This window comes from Bacillus rossius (assembly GCF_032445375.1).
Source record: "Bacillus rossius redtenbacheri isolate Brsri chromosome 9 unlocalized genomic scaffold, Brsri_v3 Brsri_v3_scf9_2, whole genome shotgun sequence".
Lineage (NCBI taxonomy): Eukaryota > Metazoa > Arthropoda > Insecta > Phasmatodea > Bacillidae > Bacillus > Bacillus rossius.
The window spans coordinates 4203762-4222005 of NW_026962013.1; the positions used below are offsets into that span (position 1 = coordinate 4203762).

The window sequence follows — 18244 nt, forward strand, 5'->3', positions numbered from 1 at the left end:
CTACACCATTATCTACAATCACCACTTGGGCTGAACAGGCCACGACTATGCCCCCTCTATGAGGCGATGTTTAACACTGAGGTTGCCCCGGGCATCTATCAACTTAACCACCAGTTCCTTGATCGGCGACATCTGTGATGGAATCAGACTCAATGTGTTTATTAAAAAACATTACCTAGATTTTTAACAATTAAATGTATACATTAATCTACTAGGAAAAACTCATAGTCACAAATTGCACAAAATGTTGTACACCAGTAACCTTGACATCTACTGCCTACTATGGGGTTGTTTGGGTTGAGAGATCTTGCAGGTAATTTCAGGTAACAAGACATGTCGACCTCGGGGCATGATTGTCACCACGTCGCAGTGACCCACCCCAGGACAGCAGTCTTCCGGGACACTGCCCAAGTTATTCAAGAAAATGCGAGTATTGCTAACAAAAATGGTTCTATAGTACATACAATGGTTTGGGACAGTGGCATGTTCTAACACGGAACCATAGTTTGTCAGTACAAGTGTTATTTGCACGAGCAACTTTAGTGTTAGTATACGAGCGTGTTACATCAATCATACGTCGCTCTTCAAGGACTGACGTGACAATTGCGATCAGTGCACTGGAACTAAGGCATTTCTAAATTAGTCCGAGTTAAGATTACCGACATTGCAATTCAGTTGTGTTAAAATTTTTAATTTTTTCCACCATTCCTTAATTATAATTTAATTCATAATGTGCACACGTTTATTGTTGCAGCAAGGGAAGTGGAGCAAAGGTTTGATTCTCCCCAGTTCAGCTGCATTCTGACTTCTAGCATGAGCTGAAAAAGTGAAGCTAACAGAGCTCCAAGTCTTAACTTGAGAAACAGACAGATTATTTTCGCAATGTCCATTTAGCTATTGCCGACCACTAGATGGCACTGCAGCGCAAATTCTTAACCGTTCAACAACTCACCATGGGTATATCTACCACACTGTCATACAGTGCTATCCATTTCACTTTAACTTGAAAACAATATATCATCCTGTGTTCAGCCCGGGCAACACCAGGTACTGCAGCTAGTATATATACTCTTAATATTTGCTTTTGACGTCGTCCGACCGACGACCATCCCTAAGCCCGACCTGCAACCGCCAGTATACTCTCCCGCTAACGGAACGCACCCCTGGCCGTGGCCCACCCGAGTCGAGCGAGCCACCGAGCCGAACGGCCAAACCAGACATTATTATTATAAAGCACACTAAATCCGTGTGGACTAGAGACGAACCACACCCATTCCCCCTCAAACAATTAATTACGAATTTTGCGACCTTAAAGTCTCTTCCAGACGCAGTCATTTAGTTTTTAACGTAATGAGGTCAAGCTTGGCGCGGCAGGGGCCGACGCGCCACCGGACGCCATGCCAGTTCCGCAGTTCTACTCGACTCGCGGACCGGGACGGACCTACGTCCCACGGAGGGACCACAACCATTGTCTTCATCGCAAGTAACGTCCAGTAAATATAGTCATTTAGCATAAACCAAACCTTTTTCTATTCACCTCTCCGTGCGTGCCCGGTCCGTTTTTTACGGTTCAGGACCTAATCCGACCGCGTAAACGTAAAGACGCCCCGCACCACACCTGGTGCGCAGGGTCGCTCTTCAGCATACGGCACGGGCCGTCTCCCGCAAACCACAGAACTTTTCTTAAGGCCACGCGCCTTCGCGCTGACCACAAACCCGCAAGGAAAACTTCGCCAAGTTTAGTGGCGGTGCGTGTACCACCCCAGTGGGCACGGCACCAGCGTAGAAACAATCGCTTACGGGACTGGCCGACTCCAGTCACCCACAAACTCTGTGTGCCACGTCAATTGTGCGCGCCTAATTTTCATTAAGTGTACTTTGTTAACGTAACTTTGCGCCACGTCATTTGTGCGCACCTAATTTTCATTAAGTGTACTTGTTAACGTAACTTTGCGCCACGTCATTTGTGCGCGCCTAATTTTCATTAAGTGTACTTTGTTAACGTAACTTTGCGCCACGTCATTTGTGTGCGCCTAATTTTCATTAAGTGTACTTTGTTAACGTAACTTTGCGCAACGTCATTTGTGCGCGCCTAATTTTCATTAAGTGTACTTTGTTAATGTAACTTTGCGCCACGTCATCTGTGCGCGCCTCTCTTGCATCAAGTGTACTTGGCCTGCATACTGTTACCCGAGAAACCAGTGCCACGAAACATTGAACATGTACCGGCCTGCACCCCGCAACGGACAAGTAGCCCTCAGGGGCATGTCTGTACTCAGTAATTGTATGGTGTGACGTCAATCCCTTGAATAAAGGCACGTCGCTACTACGGCAATCCCACGCATTCTTCTTTAACGTAAATTCCCAGGCAAGACCGCCGACGGTTCTAGCGGACCACGCTGGGGCAACGAACCACGAACCCTCATTGGTTAGACACCGAGCTAGCCTGGCGCCCTCCCGGAACATAAAACGTTAGTCAGACCAGCCATCCCGCTAGAACTCGCGCCCGGACTCGAACACGAGACCGCGGACGACGGCACTTTCATATGTGCATGCATTAAAATTTTTTTAGAAAATTTTCTTTAGGCATTTATTTCTACAATGTCCTTCAAAATTAAAATACTGTAGCAATATTAAGCATAACATGTTAATCATCTAAAAATAGATTTGACACAAAATATATCCCATGCCAAACACACAATCTTAAACCTACCATAATTGAAATCGCAACTGTGTACAATGAGCTAGAGGGATAAAATAAAATAAAAACTTCTTTAGATAATTCATAAAATACTGTAAAAACACAATTTACTTTTCAATTTGGGCTCACTTCTGTAGTCTCACAACCATGTCTTTGACTTAGGCTCAAAACAAACTACTACCTCTTTAATGCTCAGACATTTCACAAACACGAAAGTAAGTTTTGAAGAACACGCTACAGTAGTAGCAAGAGGCTAGGTGATAAAACTAAGCATCCATAAACCCACACATTCATTTGGCTTGGGTTTCCATCCGTGATGTACTCGTACTCACCAAAACTGCTCAGCTGCCTTGTGAGAGTCGAAACTGACAAGCCACAGCAAGAGCTCAGAAGTGCATGAAAGCCGTCCAACACGATAAGGGACTTAACATGTGTTAGCAACGTCAAAAAAATAAAAACATAACATCTTGGTAATAAACTTTTTCTTTAAACTTTCAGTTACACAAATAATTTTTTCTGGTTACAGCAATTAAATAAGTAATACACAACACTAGCATGATAAACACTATCAGAAGAGCAACAAAAAGTTCTCGGTTTTCGACTAACTCGCCTGGCAGGAAGCGACCCACTGCACTCAAGGTCACGTTTTCCCCATCACTCAGTAAAACCAAGTGCAATAAGAACTGATCCAAGCTGCTTTGAATTTCTGTTTCTTCATTTAACATTTCATTACATCACTATGAATGTACCCAACATTTTATCACTTGAGGGCACAAAAAGCTGATACAGGAATAACTCTGCAATCCCAGGCAACAGCAGTGCAGGGATTGGAGATTATGCTAGATTATTGAGCTTTGATACAGCCTTAATGGAAACACAAAAGTAAAATAAATAAACAGTGCAATGAAATATAAAACATGTCTTAATTAGCTGCTCTGTAACAAGAAAATAGACACAAAAGCATTGGTGTTGGAAAAAAGTCTCACACTAATGTATAACATTATGTCTGTCAAAATATCATAAAATAAACAATTGAGCGAAATTCAAGAAGTCTGGCGGTCAAGGTCAACGATTGCCCGAATCCCCTCTACTAAAAACCTAAATGAGAACAGCATGATCGGTGCCGGATTAAAGAATGCGGAATGTTATACTTATTTAGCAGTAAAACAGCTCGAGTGTGAATTTGACAAACTTCGGCTCCGCATTCATAAGGACAAAATAAGTTTAAAACATAATACAACTTACGGTCTAAATTTCTTCACAAGGCTGGTATACATCTTGAAGACTGAGCTGAACAACATTTTTATTGTAAATAATGGAGAAAGTGTTTAAGATTGTGGATTATGTTTATTTGAACAAAGTTCTACAACCACCATGAATGTTGTGGCTGTCGAAAATTATTTCATTAAAATAACTGGGGGTAGCAACACATCACAAAATATTCCGAAAATAAAGGTGTGACTCCCAACTGTTTAAATGAAATAATTTATTTAGTCATACGTTTAGTTTTTTATTTTCATGATGAACACGCAGCTGAAGTTTGTCAGACGTATCCTGTACATTCATGGCCAAATCAATCCACAAACTCCCTACAGGTATGACGGTTCTTGCATTATGTGCATTATGTCACTCATATTAAGACTAAGCCAATATAAATTTTCCTCATTTAACTACATATTACGAGGCACATGTACATAACATTTTTTCCAACAAACATAGAGTGTAAAAACAGCATTTAGTAGCTGTATTAAGGAGTCAAATTTTAATTATGATAAACACTGAACAAGGCATTTGATAAAATGAACAATCTTTACTGTAAAATAGGTCCATTAAAAACCCTGCAACATGTGTTTCAAATTTAACCATGAATATTCCAAACTAATCAGAAAAATTTATTATTTTATCATGGAATAAGGAACCTAACTTAAATTTGTTTAAATAATTTAGTTCTATTGTTTACTATATATTATATTAAAATGTGGAAAACAGCACTTTACTAAAATAATTTCTCCCCCACCCTAAAATAAAGTTATAAAAAGCATGGGAGAGCTGTCTGTACCAACTTTGAGTAACCCACATGTTTTTTCAATGCCAGCCAATACGTATAGCTTATTTCATTTTTCACACATTGGATGACAACCGGCAATTTGAGTTAATACGTCAATAAATAAATTGTTCTTCAGGCTTTATCAAAAAATATGTCACTCCAAAACAGCAAGTAACAATTCACATCAGTACATCGCATATATAAAATGTGTCACCTAGTTACTACATATAACCTACACTTCTTCCAAACAGTGTTTGGCTCGTGAGTGATAAATACTTGTGTACAGTTGAGATTCTTTGGAATTGGAAAATACCCAAGTTTAGAGTAACCTGCACAATCGAAGGCCACACACAACACCCCAGGTGACTGAACGGTCAGGTGAAGAGTCTCCTGCTATAAATGAAAGCACATACTTCAAAGCAGTAACACCTCAACGCCTATGGAATATGTTAGCTAGTTTGCTTTTGAATATGGATTTAAAGTATATTACTCTGCAATTACTGTACACAATATACTGTCTTTTAACTCAAAATTATTTCTCACTAAAACAATCCAGTAGAGTCCTGCTAATCCAAAACTCACTAATCTGAAAATATGGCTAGTACAAACAAGTGGTGGAAAGTATTTTTTTTTAAATATTGAATATTTTCGTTGAAACCTTGACAGTAAACATGTTTAGTAAGTTTGTGCTTTTTATAGCGTTATAGACTGTGTTACATGATACATTTTTGTAGGGATGTATTTTACTACACACTGTTGTGTTACGGCAATTATTCGGCTGATCCGAAAACATGATAATCAGAGCTCAAATCAGCAGGACTCCACTGTCAGCAGCAAGATATGAGCTTGCATCATTCTCATTGAGATTCACAATCCCATCTACTTATGTACAAACAGCAACTGGATTCAAAAAGCAAGCAGAAACACGCATGAGCCGAGACAACGTTCACGCGGTTGAGTCGGACAGCTATGCTACTTCACCTGACCAATCCAGTGACTGATGGACTCCTTTAAGCCCCCATATGTGCTGCACAGTAAATACCCTGACTAGAACAGAAAAGAATACAATGCAGGCAAGTTAACCAATGATAACGAGACTTGTGGAAAAATCTCAAGTGATGAATTAAAAAAAGGGAAAGAAAAAACTAAATAACTTTCGACCTTCCGGATGGTTCACACACCAATCCTTCATACAGCCATGTCTGAATCTAGCGTAATATGGAATGATAAGCTCTAGAGATGGACGAGTTTGCAAATTTCACAGTTAAAATCTAATTCTGCATTACTGCTAAGTCGAGACTTTATATTTTTTCATTAGCATCCTTAAAAATGTATTTAGGCTTCAAAAGTTATAGATGATTTACTTTGGGGTGTAATATGTTTTTTAAATTCATTATTCAAAAAAATATTACAAAATTTTAATTTCAAAAAAATTCGAAAAAAACATTTTTAATGTTTTCATTAACTATTGAAATAACCCACTAAGATTTACTTTTAATGCCATTCAATAGACGTGTTAAAAATAACTGCTCATAAACTACAAAATAACCAAAATGAAAAATGTTTACAACCAGGAGAAATATTACCTCCACAATATTCCACTATTTCTGGTTAAAAACTATTTTCTCTACATCAAAAATCATGATACTTATGATTTGCCCTCAGAACTGTCAAAGTCATCTGACGTCAACGAAGTCATGTGAATTTAACATAAAGCTCTGTGCAGCAAAGGAGCACTGTCTGTATCCGTATTTAGTTAATGCTTAATGAGTCTTAAGGAACAAAAACCAAGCCGTGAATAGATAATTAAATTTGAATAATTAATTTGGACATATGCCATTGCTAGTTTCAACTGTATGTCATAGAGGAAACACACCAAAAAAAAACCGACATAGAAAAATGAATACACACACACAGAAAAGAACCAAAATTAGCCAATGACAAATGTTAACTGTAAAGACAGAAGAGAATATAGTGGAAGGAATTAGAGCAATATCACTGCACCGATGAGCACAGTGGACTGAGAACGATGAGGAAATTGCAGCACAAAAAACAGTAAAAACAAACAACAAAGCGAAAGACAGCAACCTAACGATGATAAACAGATATGAAATATGGAGGGGGGAAAAAAAACAGATATATCATCTATTTATTATCACTGTTTGGCTAGTCTGCCTGTTGCTTGTTGTCAAAAGTTGTTAGTCTGTTTTTATCCTACAGCTGTCTCATCATTAAGTCCAATTTGTCTGTGCTGTGATATTGATATTACTAATTCCAATCCTTCCACAGAATTGTACGTGCTGTCCTTACATTTAACATTTGATATTGGCCAATCTTTAAGCTTATTTTCTGTGTGTCTGTTTTACAGGCTTCCTCTATTGCATACAATTAAAACTATGGCGTGTGTTCAACATGATATTCAAATTAATCTTCCCCATTGGAAGTCATTCAAAGAGCGCAGATAATCAAAGATATGAAAACAAAAGATGTATCACTTTTGTGTTGCTACGCTTGTGCCAAACATAGATACTACCAACTGACACTATAATAGAAAAAAGGTATAATTTTCTTATTGAACTTTAAAATTTGTTTGCTTGATTTCAAATCCATGATGTAACACCAGCCTTTCATTCCAAAATAGTGTCCATTTACATTGTTTTGAAACGTAAATAAAAAGAACATATTTCAGAAAGTGTACGTAATTATGTATAATAAAAAGTACTTCTAAAAAAAGCTGTGCAAATTGCAGGAAAACGTAAGTATAAGGGAGGTTTCACTGTTAAGCATTTGCAAAATAGTGGGACGCGATGAACACAAGTGTGAAGCAAAATCGAGCTAAGTTACTAGCATGACTCGGCTCAAGTTGTCAACTCTCTGTCCATCTCTAGCAAACTGCAAATCACAGACATTAATGTACTAACTAGGAAATAAAAGAAAAAAAGGAATAATGAGATAAGGGCTAAAACAAGCAAAATTTTATAATGTTCTTTTGATTGAGAACCCTAAAATAAAGAACGATGCAGGCTGACAATGCACTAAGAGAGACATGCAAAATTTACATTACGTTACAATCTCGCATAGTTCTGCTATGCTTCTTTATTACATTACCAATCCTGAAGAAGTACAAGGGCACCAAGACAGAAGTCTATGAACTTTTTAAGGTGCTGCTCGAATTTTATGTATGTGTGAGATAATTCTTAAATACAAATTCTAAAAGCTATATCAAGACAAACTAATAATCAGCTATCAGAAACAGTAGTGATTTTAAAATCACTATTGAATGTTTAGTTTTTTAGTCGAGTGCCTTATACAAACCCTTGTTTTAACTGGATTGACATGTGAGACTCCCCAACTAAAACAAAGATTATATGTTATTGTTATTGGTCGCGCAGTCTCTCACCCCTGAGCCAATAACAACAATCTTCACAAGAATGTGACCAACTAAACAATGTCCCTAACTGCTCATACTCCAACAGCTACTAAAAATTGTGATAAGTTCAGCTCTAATTTGAAAAATAGCATAAACATTATTCTCAAATACTACCTAATCAATTCCACTCTACAATAACGGAGCTCGGAAAAATGTTTTAAGGGTGAAAATTGGAACTCACCCATAATCATTAGCATATTTTACCTGTCCCCTAACTCTAGATGACATTACCTACTTACACATGGTTAAACATGTCTAATTTCCATTTTAACCTGTAAAATAATTATGTTTGACTTTTATACTATGGATATACATTTTAGATGAAAATTCATTGTAAACATGTAAAATCTTTGTGCCTCTGCCTCTCCAAGAATTTACAGAACTATGAAGTCTAACTTAGTACCAGGTAATAACGTACATTTTGCACATCTCTATGCCTTAAGACAAATCAAAACAAGGATAACTTACAGAAGACATAGGCAAGAATAGTTAATGGAGATGCTTAATTCATCCACAACAAACTATTGGGCTTATTACAGTAAAACTATACATGTGTTTCAGTTACAGCATGAATGTTTCAATGATAGCGAGACGAGTACTAACAGACCACTTGCAGATGAGATATAAAACAACGTGAAACGGGACATTTGTAATGTGAATGCGTGCTGGGATATTCTCCAGCCTGCCAGCTTCTCTGGGGGACAGGAGCTGGTTACGTGCACAAACACAACAAAGTCGCAAGTGCACCTGCCAGCCGCGGACTGCAAGTACTTGGCTACCGGCTTCCTGGGTATTCCAGTCACATGTCACAATCACAATGGACTGCCCCCACCTCCCTGAACTCGTAACTCTCGACGGAGACGCGCTCGTCCCGACGGATGGTTGCACTCACGTCCACACGACGGTCGAGACGGCCCACGTGGCCAAGCGGCAGTCTGCATCGAGTGCGAGTGCTAAGTACACAACGCTGGTCGGAGGAGGGTGTAGAACGCTAAACACGCAGTGCCACCAACACAAATAGAAAATGCAAAGCTTAGGAAACTAAAAAAAAGAGGAACCACCAACACAACAACACACGCCGACAAGTCCCGTCTCTCGCACCGACTCTCCTCTCTCTTCGCAGGATCAACACCTCCGTGCCACAAAATAAATTGTTACATCTTCTGCATCAAAGTGTGTGTATAGGCGCGTAGATATCACAGCATCACGACGACGGCGGCAGTATTCATCGGCAGTCCTTGGCCGTCAGCTTCTCTATCAGCTCCTGCAGGGGTGCCAACTCACGCCGGTCTATCAGGTTGAACTCCTGCAATCACGCAGAGACAGTACTTCAGTGACCCGAAAATATGACAGGCTTTAGCTTGTTCACTAACTGAGAAGTTTTGAAGGCCCTGTTCTATTCTTTACTTTAGCTTTTCCATTCGATGCAATGCAAGTGTAGTAGAGCTGCGCTAATTATAATTATTCTATAATAATAATAATAATAATAATAATAATAATAATAATAATAATCACAATATTGGATAATGATGGATGATGATGGATGGATGATGAGGGATGATGATGGATGATGATGATGGATGATGATGATGGATGATGATGATGATGATGATGGATGATGAGGGATGATGAGGGATGATGATGGATGATGATGATGGATGATGATGGATGATGATGATGGATGATGAGGGATGATGATGATGGATGATGATGATGATGATGGATGATGATGATGGATGATGATGATGATGGATGATGAGGGATGATGAGGGATGATGATGGATGATGATGATGGATGATGATGGATGATGATGATGGATGATGAGGGATGATGATGATGGATGATGAGGGATGATGATGATGATGGATGAGGGATGATGAGGGATGATGATGATGGATGATGAGGGATGATGATGGATGATGAGGGATGATGATGGATGATGATGATGGATGATGATGGATGATGATGATGGATGATGATGATGATGATGGATGATGATGGATGATGATGGATGATGAGGGATGATGATGGATGATGATGATGGATGATGATGATGGATGATGATGATGGATGATGATGGATGATGATGATGATGATGGATGATGATGGATGATGATGATGGATGATGATGGATGATGATGGATGATGATGATGATGATGATGATGGATGATGACGGATGATGATGATGATGATGATGACGATAATAACCTGCTTATAAATGTAATCAAGATGTCAAATAACGAACTATAGAAGGTTCCTTGGTTCCTCCCACGCAACCTTGCCAAAGAGAGGAATGTATTTGAGAACGGTACGGTGAAAGGCAGGAGAGGTTGCAAGCACGTGCCTGCACGAAGAAGATGAAGTGCTTGAAGGAGGTGTTGAGGTGAGCCTCCTCGCCCAGGTGCACCACCTCCTGGAAGTGCTGGTGGTAGATGTGCGCGTACACCCGGAACAGTCGCTTCAGGATCGTCTTCGCTATCGACAGGAAGTTCTTCGGGAAGGGCACGCCTGCCGCACACACACACACATCACCCTCGTCACAACCTGCACCACGGCTCCTGAACAGCACACAAACATCTGCTGTTCCAAAACAAGCTTCCTTTATAAAGTTTTCCCGAGTTACCCCTGTTTATTCCTCTGTTTCATCAATCAATCTTGCAAGATAACATACACACAGTAATTTTCAGATTTTTTTGGAAATTAATTATATTAAACTAAAACAACCACTTTCGAACAATCGTTTGCATTTAGGAAATAAAAATTTACAAAAATTTTTGTTGAAATTCAGTGTTGCCAAACACCTTACCAAAACATTCCTACCGCAGTACAAACGAGCATCGTCATACACGGGCGAAGACGCCATCAATTTACAGGAATCAGTTATGTTAAAACATATCCAAACACAATTCGACTACACACGCCATGTCAAACTTACCATAGAAATCTTTTCCCCACAGTATGCAGTGTTATCATTTCCATAAATGTTATGCAACCAACACTGCAAAGTTGCAATATTAAACCACTAAATTTGATCCAACATTGAAACAAAACATTATTGATTGTGAGTACGTGAATGAATATCAACATTTTATCATGCTTAAAATCATTAAATCAATATACAATTGATTGACTGAAACAATTAAATTAATAATGAAAACAAATGGGTTTTCAACTACACATTAATTAAGTACAGACAGGTTTTAAATCATAAAAGTAACACACTAGCATTGAAACATTACTGATCCAGTTTGATACATAATTAAAATTTTGTCAATTTCACTGGTTTTTTTCCAGATTTTGATTATACCTTTTAAATTTCCCGAGTTTCCCGGTCTGCGGCATTGAGCTCCAACCAACATCTTAGCAAAAAAAAAATTATGGAAGTCACATTTTGCAAACAAAATTATCATCAAGTCCAAAAATTAAGAAATATAAGCAGTTTGAAGCATATTCTGCTAACCAGACACTTTATAACAAATCTTGGGACTGTAAGTTATACCTAATTATGGAATAAATTATTAAACTGACATTATTTTTAATGTAAAATGCATTCAAAATATGTTTGAAAAATCAGTTGCATCGCTCACAAACCTCGTACGGCCGTACGAGACACTATACGTAGGGGACAAAAGGCAGATTGCGCCGATGAAACACCGGCTGCCGCGACGCGGGCGGGCCGAGGCTCACCGATCTTGGACGGGAAGAGGGTCTCGTCGTCCAACTGGTCCTGCACCCAGGTCATGAGGTAGTCGATGTACTTGGGGGCAGAGCACTTGATGGGCTTCTTGACCGTGTGGCCGTCCGCCCAGTGGTACTCGTACTTGGGCCCCGCCGACATGATGGAGCACTTCTCCTCGGTGCAGAACTCCGTGATGGTGCCGTACAGCATGTTGATCTGGTTGAAGAAGTCCACCGCTGCACACGCAGCAAGCGCACGTCACTCCACCAATCAGCCTCAAGCACCAGTTAGCATTTCATTACATGCACGTGTTAGGAATATACTAACATCTGAATTCGGGTAAAATAGCACCAGCACAAAATGTGCATCGGTTAAATGATTACCAATTAGAAGATACAAGTTATAAAAATCACTATGAATCAGGGAACAGGAAAAAAAATATATATAAAGAAGTTCAAAATTTCCAGTAATTTTTAGACTAATTTTTGCATTATGCAACTAAACCCCATCCTCAAAAGGCTAGCTTGCAACTTGAAACCAATGTTCGAAGCAGGATCATCTATATAACCTAATAAAAACACAACACAATCTGATTTGTTTTTGAAGAGTAAATATCTGTGATGTAGTGAACAGATACCTAAATGATAACACACTAAAAAAAAAAACAATACAACAAACAGCAAAACAATTAAAACACTAATCTATACCATATGGTGGCCTTTTATCACAACTCAAAACTGCGGTAAGCTGTGTGTACAGTATCCTCTGTACACCTGAACTATTTCCCCGAGGTTTTTGTTTGCTTCAATTTTCCGCACGGCAGTATGCGGCCCAAGCTGCACTCTGTTGTAACAGTCACTATTACTAGTAATAACAAGGCATTATGTAAGTATTTCCAATGCTGAAAAAACTACAAACGACGGCATCGGACGAGGGTCTGCTCTTACTGTTGACGGCGACCCACTCGTTGAGGTCTTCTCCCTCCGGCAACATGACCGCCAGCCGCAGGTTGCCCGATCCGAGCGTGGCCGCGGCATGCTTCATCAGGTCATACTGGTGCGTGCCCTCCGGGATGTTCTTCTTCGGCTTGAAGGTCTTGGATGACCGGCTCCCACTGCAACCAACACGACACTCCCTTACTCACTTACTCACCACCGTGCCGGTTCACGTGTTGCCCCACCTGCTTTACATTCGGCAGGGTATTAGGTTTACAAAAAACATCTTGCCCACTTAAAACAAAATGTGACTCGTACTGGCTGCAATAAAGTCTATTTGACGCAGTTAATAATTTGGTTGAAGAATAGAGATGTTGAGAAGGTATTGCCAATTGTCACCGGCTGCACTAAAGCAATTGTGGGGGACAATTTAGTTTTGACAGGATTTTAAAGCCTACCAGAAATATTTAATCTGCCCACCCAACATAGGCACTATGTGTAAAAACCTTTACTTTGTATAATAACACGACTGGCATTGTCAAGGCTGCCAATCACACTCTATACACACTGTAAAGTATCTTCTTTTCAGAGGTACTGGATATGTTTAAGATTATTATTTTTAGCATAATATAGTATATAACAGCGAACCTACCAAAACCATAAAAAGAAGTAAATTAACTGTTAACTAACTGAAACGTTGAAATGCCACTTTACGGATCTGCTAAATATTGGGGACAGGTGCCGAAACAAAGGCAAACAAAATTTTGAAAATGTTTTTTTTTATAAACTTACCTTCTTACTAGCAACTATGAAATACAGCGCTGCAATACTCCAAGTATTTTAGCACAAATGACCATTTTAACGGTTGTGTTAGGTACAAGAAATTTCTAGGGGCATGGCTTTTCCATAAAAAAAAAAAGTAATCAAATTACGAAATTTGTGTTTTTCAATACTAGTATGACCTTTTAAACCGGATTCCGAGAAACTCACGGTTTATTGGCAAAGTTGTGCATTGACGTCAGTATAACATTACAGCCACGTGTGTAGGTATCTACTTGTGTGAACTATGAAATCAACATGTATTTGCCAGCCAGAGACAGGGTCTACATTGACTCTCGCAGGAGCCGCCCGCCCTGCCCGGAGAATGCGAGAAGGGGGACAGACGGGGTGCGAGGAAGCGACAGAATGAACTGATGGGAGAAATGAGAACACTCGAGCGAACACGCAGGACACGGCAACATCCACCAAATTTCCCACTTATGAAAATCAGAGTTCGCCAGTACCGGGAATCGAACCCCGGGTCACCTTGGTAGGAGGCGATTGTTCTAGCCACTTGGCCACCGCCCTCCACTCGTGTGGAGTGTGAACTTGTATTCATAAAGGAAATAGTCCTTACGTAATACTGTTTGGTACTATTTGTATCAAGGGTGGGTTTTTATCGAGAAGTAAAATAGTTTGTACATAATCTAACACTATAAAGACAAAGTAATTAAGGATACCATGTAGTAGAGTGGTCGCTGCCAATGCTTGCTATAGCGATATAAATTTATGTTGAGATATAATCACGCAGCCGAGACAGTTTTCCATGAGAGATTGCCCTAATCAACTGTCCACACTATATTAAAAGTATTTTTAATGTATATGACCTAACACAACCAACCGTTCTTATTATAATTACTATAGTAGGTATACAGGGACTAACCTAACAGCTTGTCAAAACTGTTAACTACTGGTAAACTACTGAAGTTACAAAAATGTTCCCTTTAAAAATTATTTGAAAACATGTGAACATAAAATCGTAGATATTTTTCTTGGAAAAATTGGCCTTCTTCAAAAATCAAAATTACTCTATATCCTGAATCCCCCAATCTTTTCTCACCACTCACTGCCTCATACATACACCCAACTAACTTAGATAAGCTAATGGTAGAGCCAAGATTTTATGGTGCTACAAAAAAAGACAATTTCATCATTAAAAATAAACTTTTATCACCATTAAAAATTAAAACACATGTAATAAGTACATAAGCACAATTACATTGATCGCTTCAACAATTTGTGGTAAGTCACTTAAAATATTAACATAATACTACATATACTGATGAGGAAAGTTCAACAAAAAACTGCAAATAAAACATGCAATAATCAAAAAAATCAGTATGCAATGTTAAAAGACCAAATTCATTATACTTATATTCATTAACTTATGTTTTCTCTACAGGCATTTACCCATGTCTGTATGGTATCAGCAATAGACTGCTCTCATTTACTTAAAAAAATATATATAAAATAATAAACTAAATAAGGTATTTATGAAATGAATTATATATTTTAATGATACAGAATGAGGTAATGAGGTGTTACTGACTTTCATTTCAGTGTTTGGAGGTGTATTGACTTTCATTTCGATATTTAGTGATGCATTGACTTAATTATGCTGAATTTTGATTTTATTTATATTCACCATGTAATCTTGCATCTAACTAATGGTACGGTTAAGGCCCATCTACAATAGCCCAAACCTGTGGGCTGTCTGTGTCCTTATCCCAATGTGAATGACATTTATTGTCGCATGGGAAAAGTGCCGTGTCTACATTTGCAATGTCTGAATCCACTGATTTCTAAAATAGTTACTAGAGTGCAGTAAATATAGAGCACCAAAATAATTGTTTTTCAATTGTTTTTGTCTATTTTTGCATGCATTGTAAATGAGTATGCAGCTTAGTTTTGAATATTAGGTTTGTTTGACTCGAGGTCTCTCGTGCTCCTCGGGAGTTGAAAGAGTTGGGAGCAAGTTGACCTGAGGGCAAAAAGAGTCGGTAACTTTTAATACACGAAGAAAACGCTATTTGTTGCAAAACAATGATGGCGGAAAATATAGCAGACATTGTGAGGAATTTGTTTGGAAATGAAGATTCATATGAAGATTTACCATATATTGGACTCAGGGGCGCAACATCAGGGGGGGGGGGGGCAAGGGTATTTTGCCACCCCCCCCCCCCCCTCTGAAACCTTGATGTGGGAGCAAACGGGGGCAAATAAAGTGCTGTGTAATCAATTTTTAGATAATAAAACTGCTTAAATAGCACCATTTTCCACCTTGAAATACAAATTTTCCCGGGGGAGGACCCCCGGACCCCCCGCTTCAATAGGGGGGATCGATGATTCTTTATAAAAAGGTATATTGCCTCCCTTTGGAAATTTAGTTGTTGCGCCCCTGATTGGACTACAAATTATGAGAGAGCTTGATGACGGTAAAAAATATAAATATTGGTTTTCGACTTTAAACCGTCTGTGGTATGCTTAAGCTAACCTGTACTAGGAAACGACAGCAAATCTTGTGATTGTTAAATAAAGGACGCCAAATAAGTTATATTGAAAAGTTTTTCCGCTTCAATGTCGTCATCTATTAAAATATTACCGTCATCACCAAATGTAGCTTGATAACATATTGACTCCATCGTCAAAGTCGCGCCAAAACAACCAGCAGACGACTTGCCCTCGCAACTCTTCCTCGAGAGGAGGAGCATATCGAGAGCATGACCTGAGTGACCTGAGAGCAACTTGCCCCCGCGAGTAAAACGACCATCCGCCATACTGCTTCCGGAAAAGGGCGCCCCGAGAGTTGACAGGTCAAAAAGAGACCTCGAGTCAAACAAACCTATTAATTTAACTTGTGGAATTTGTAAGATTTCCATAATATTTTGATTCGGTAAGGCAAAAGGAAATGCTAATGAATTAATTCTAATCACACTGCCTAAAAAAAATTTGTGTTTTCAGACTTTGAGATGTGCTTGTGCAAACAGACAGCACTAAGCAATATTTTGTCTTGTTCTTCTTGGCTTCTTGATCCTACCTCATCATTCATTATTAAGTTGACCAATGTATTCAGATCAGAGAGATCCAGACCATTCACCCATGACGTCAGAGGGTCACATGAGCCAATCAGCAATCAGTGTCCGTTGGACACAATTTAGGACATTGCAATTGTAGACGGGCCTTTAACCTCGCCTACTTATCTCTTACACAATGCTCTGATTCCCTCTATTGGTTGTTCTTCTAGCTATGAAAGTGTTTCTGATTCTGAACAAAATTTCTGAATCTGTGACTTAAACAAAAAAAAAAAAAATAGTACTTTTTATCGTACTAAAATATTAACTACAGAACTCACAACTGTCAGGTGTACATAATCGTGATTTTTAAAATTGTCCACTGTCAAACAGACCTAGACAACAAAAAAAGTAGTAACACTTACAACAGGAAGCTCATAGTAGTATCAGCTCCTCTTCAGGACGCTGTTATTCAAATCTATCCGTTAATAAAATGCAAAAGTAAGTTATTGACAAAATCTTTACATTACTTATAGGAAGCAAAGAACATGGCCGACTGATTCAAAAATTGACTTAACGAGCTTGATTTTATATAAAAACAAATTACACTTCGTATTTATTCATTTAATTAGACCAGTATTAATCCTAGTCTTCGTAACATAAAAGTTTATCCTAAAGCTGATGATTCACTATTCAAACACTGACAAGAAAAATAAAAAAAAAGTCCCGTTTTGTTTGTTTTTTTAACATTTCTCTTTTATGAATACTATGCATTTGTTCGGAAAATACAGCAACGGACAAACCAAATTTTAAAAACGTGCCACTAATATAAATATAATTAGAATTGGTCACAAATAAAACTTTATAAAAAAATGAACATAAACATATTAATGTATTAAAAACTGTTTTTTTAGTTCTGTAAAGCATGAGATAATCGAAAAAAATTCACTTATTACTTAAATATGTTCAAAAAAAGTTGTAATTTATTTTGATCAATTTCCATCCCAAATTATGTGTTCGTTAATATCCCGGCTAGCAATGTTCGCATAATTGTTAACTAATATGGAACATATCATCTACTTTCTAATAACCTTGTCATGTCACTACCATCAGAAATGAGAAAGTAGGGCAAAAAGAGAGAGAACGGTAATGATAAATATTAAGTGCCAGCTGATGTGAGAGGGAAAAGGTGACGGTGCATTAGCTCATGGTAGAACATGAGAGGAATAAAGGTCAGGGAGTGAGGCTTAAATGTGGCAGAGGGCTTTGTTGTGATGTACATATGCAAATTAGGTCAAAATCCCAGATGTCGGCCACCGGGAATGCCTGAAAGAAAATGACACTGGGGGATAGCTTGAATGTGGGCTGCCAAACACACCAGATTAATAAACCATCTGGTAAGACATGTTCTTATTTAATGCCGATAACAGTTCTTTACCAAAGGAGCCTGCGTCGCTACCCATGGTGGTACTCCTACATTCCTGCGAGACCAGGGAACACGAGAGATGTGAAACTGGCCGAACAACACATCTTTTCTTTAGCTCAACCAGCCTGTAACTAAGGAGCAAGGCCACCCTCTCCTTTGGATTCATACAGAGGGCGCGCCAAAACCTACTACCG

General features: G+C 38.7%; 1 protein-coding gene across 1 annotated transcript; it reads right to left on the reverse strand.

The window, feature by feature from the left end:
- Positions 1-3168: 3168 nt before the first annotated feature.
- LOC134542833 (MOB kinase activator 1B) lies at positions 3169-17385 on the reverse strand. The gene is made up of 5 exons (XM_063387396.1): positions 17050-17385; positions 12807-12973; positions 11868-12095; positions 10525-10688; positions 3169-9484 (listed from the first exon to the last, which is right to left on the reverse strand). Exons 1-5 carry the CDS (start codon positions 17061-17063, stop codon positions 9404-9406), a joined length of 654 nt encoding a protein of 217 aa, XP_063243466.1. The 5' UTR covers positions 17064-17385; the 3' UTR covers positions 3169-9403.
- Positions 17386-18244: the final 859 nt, after the last annotated feature.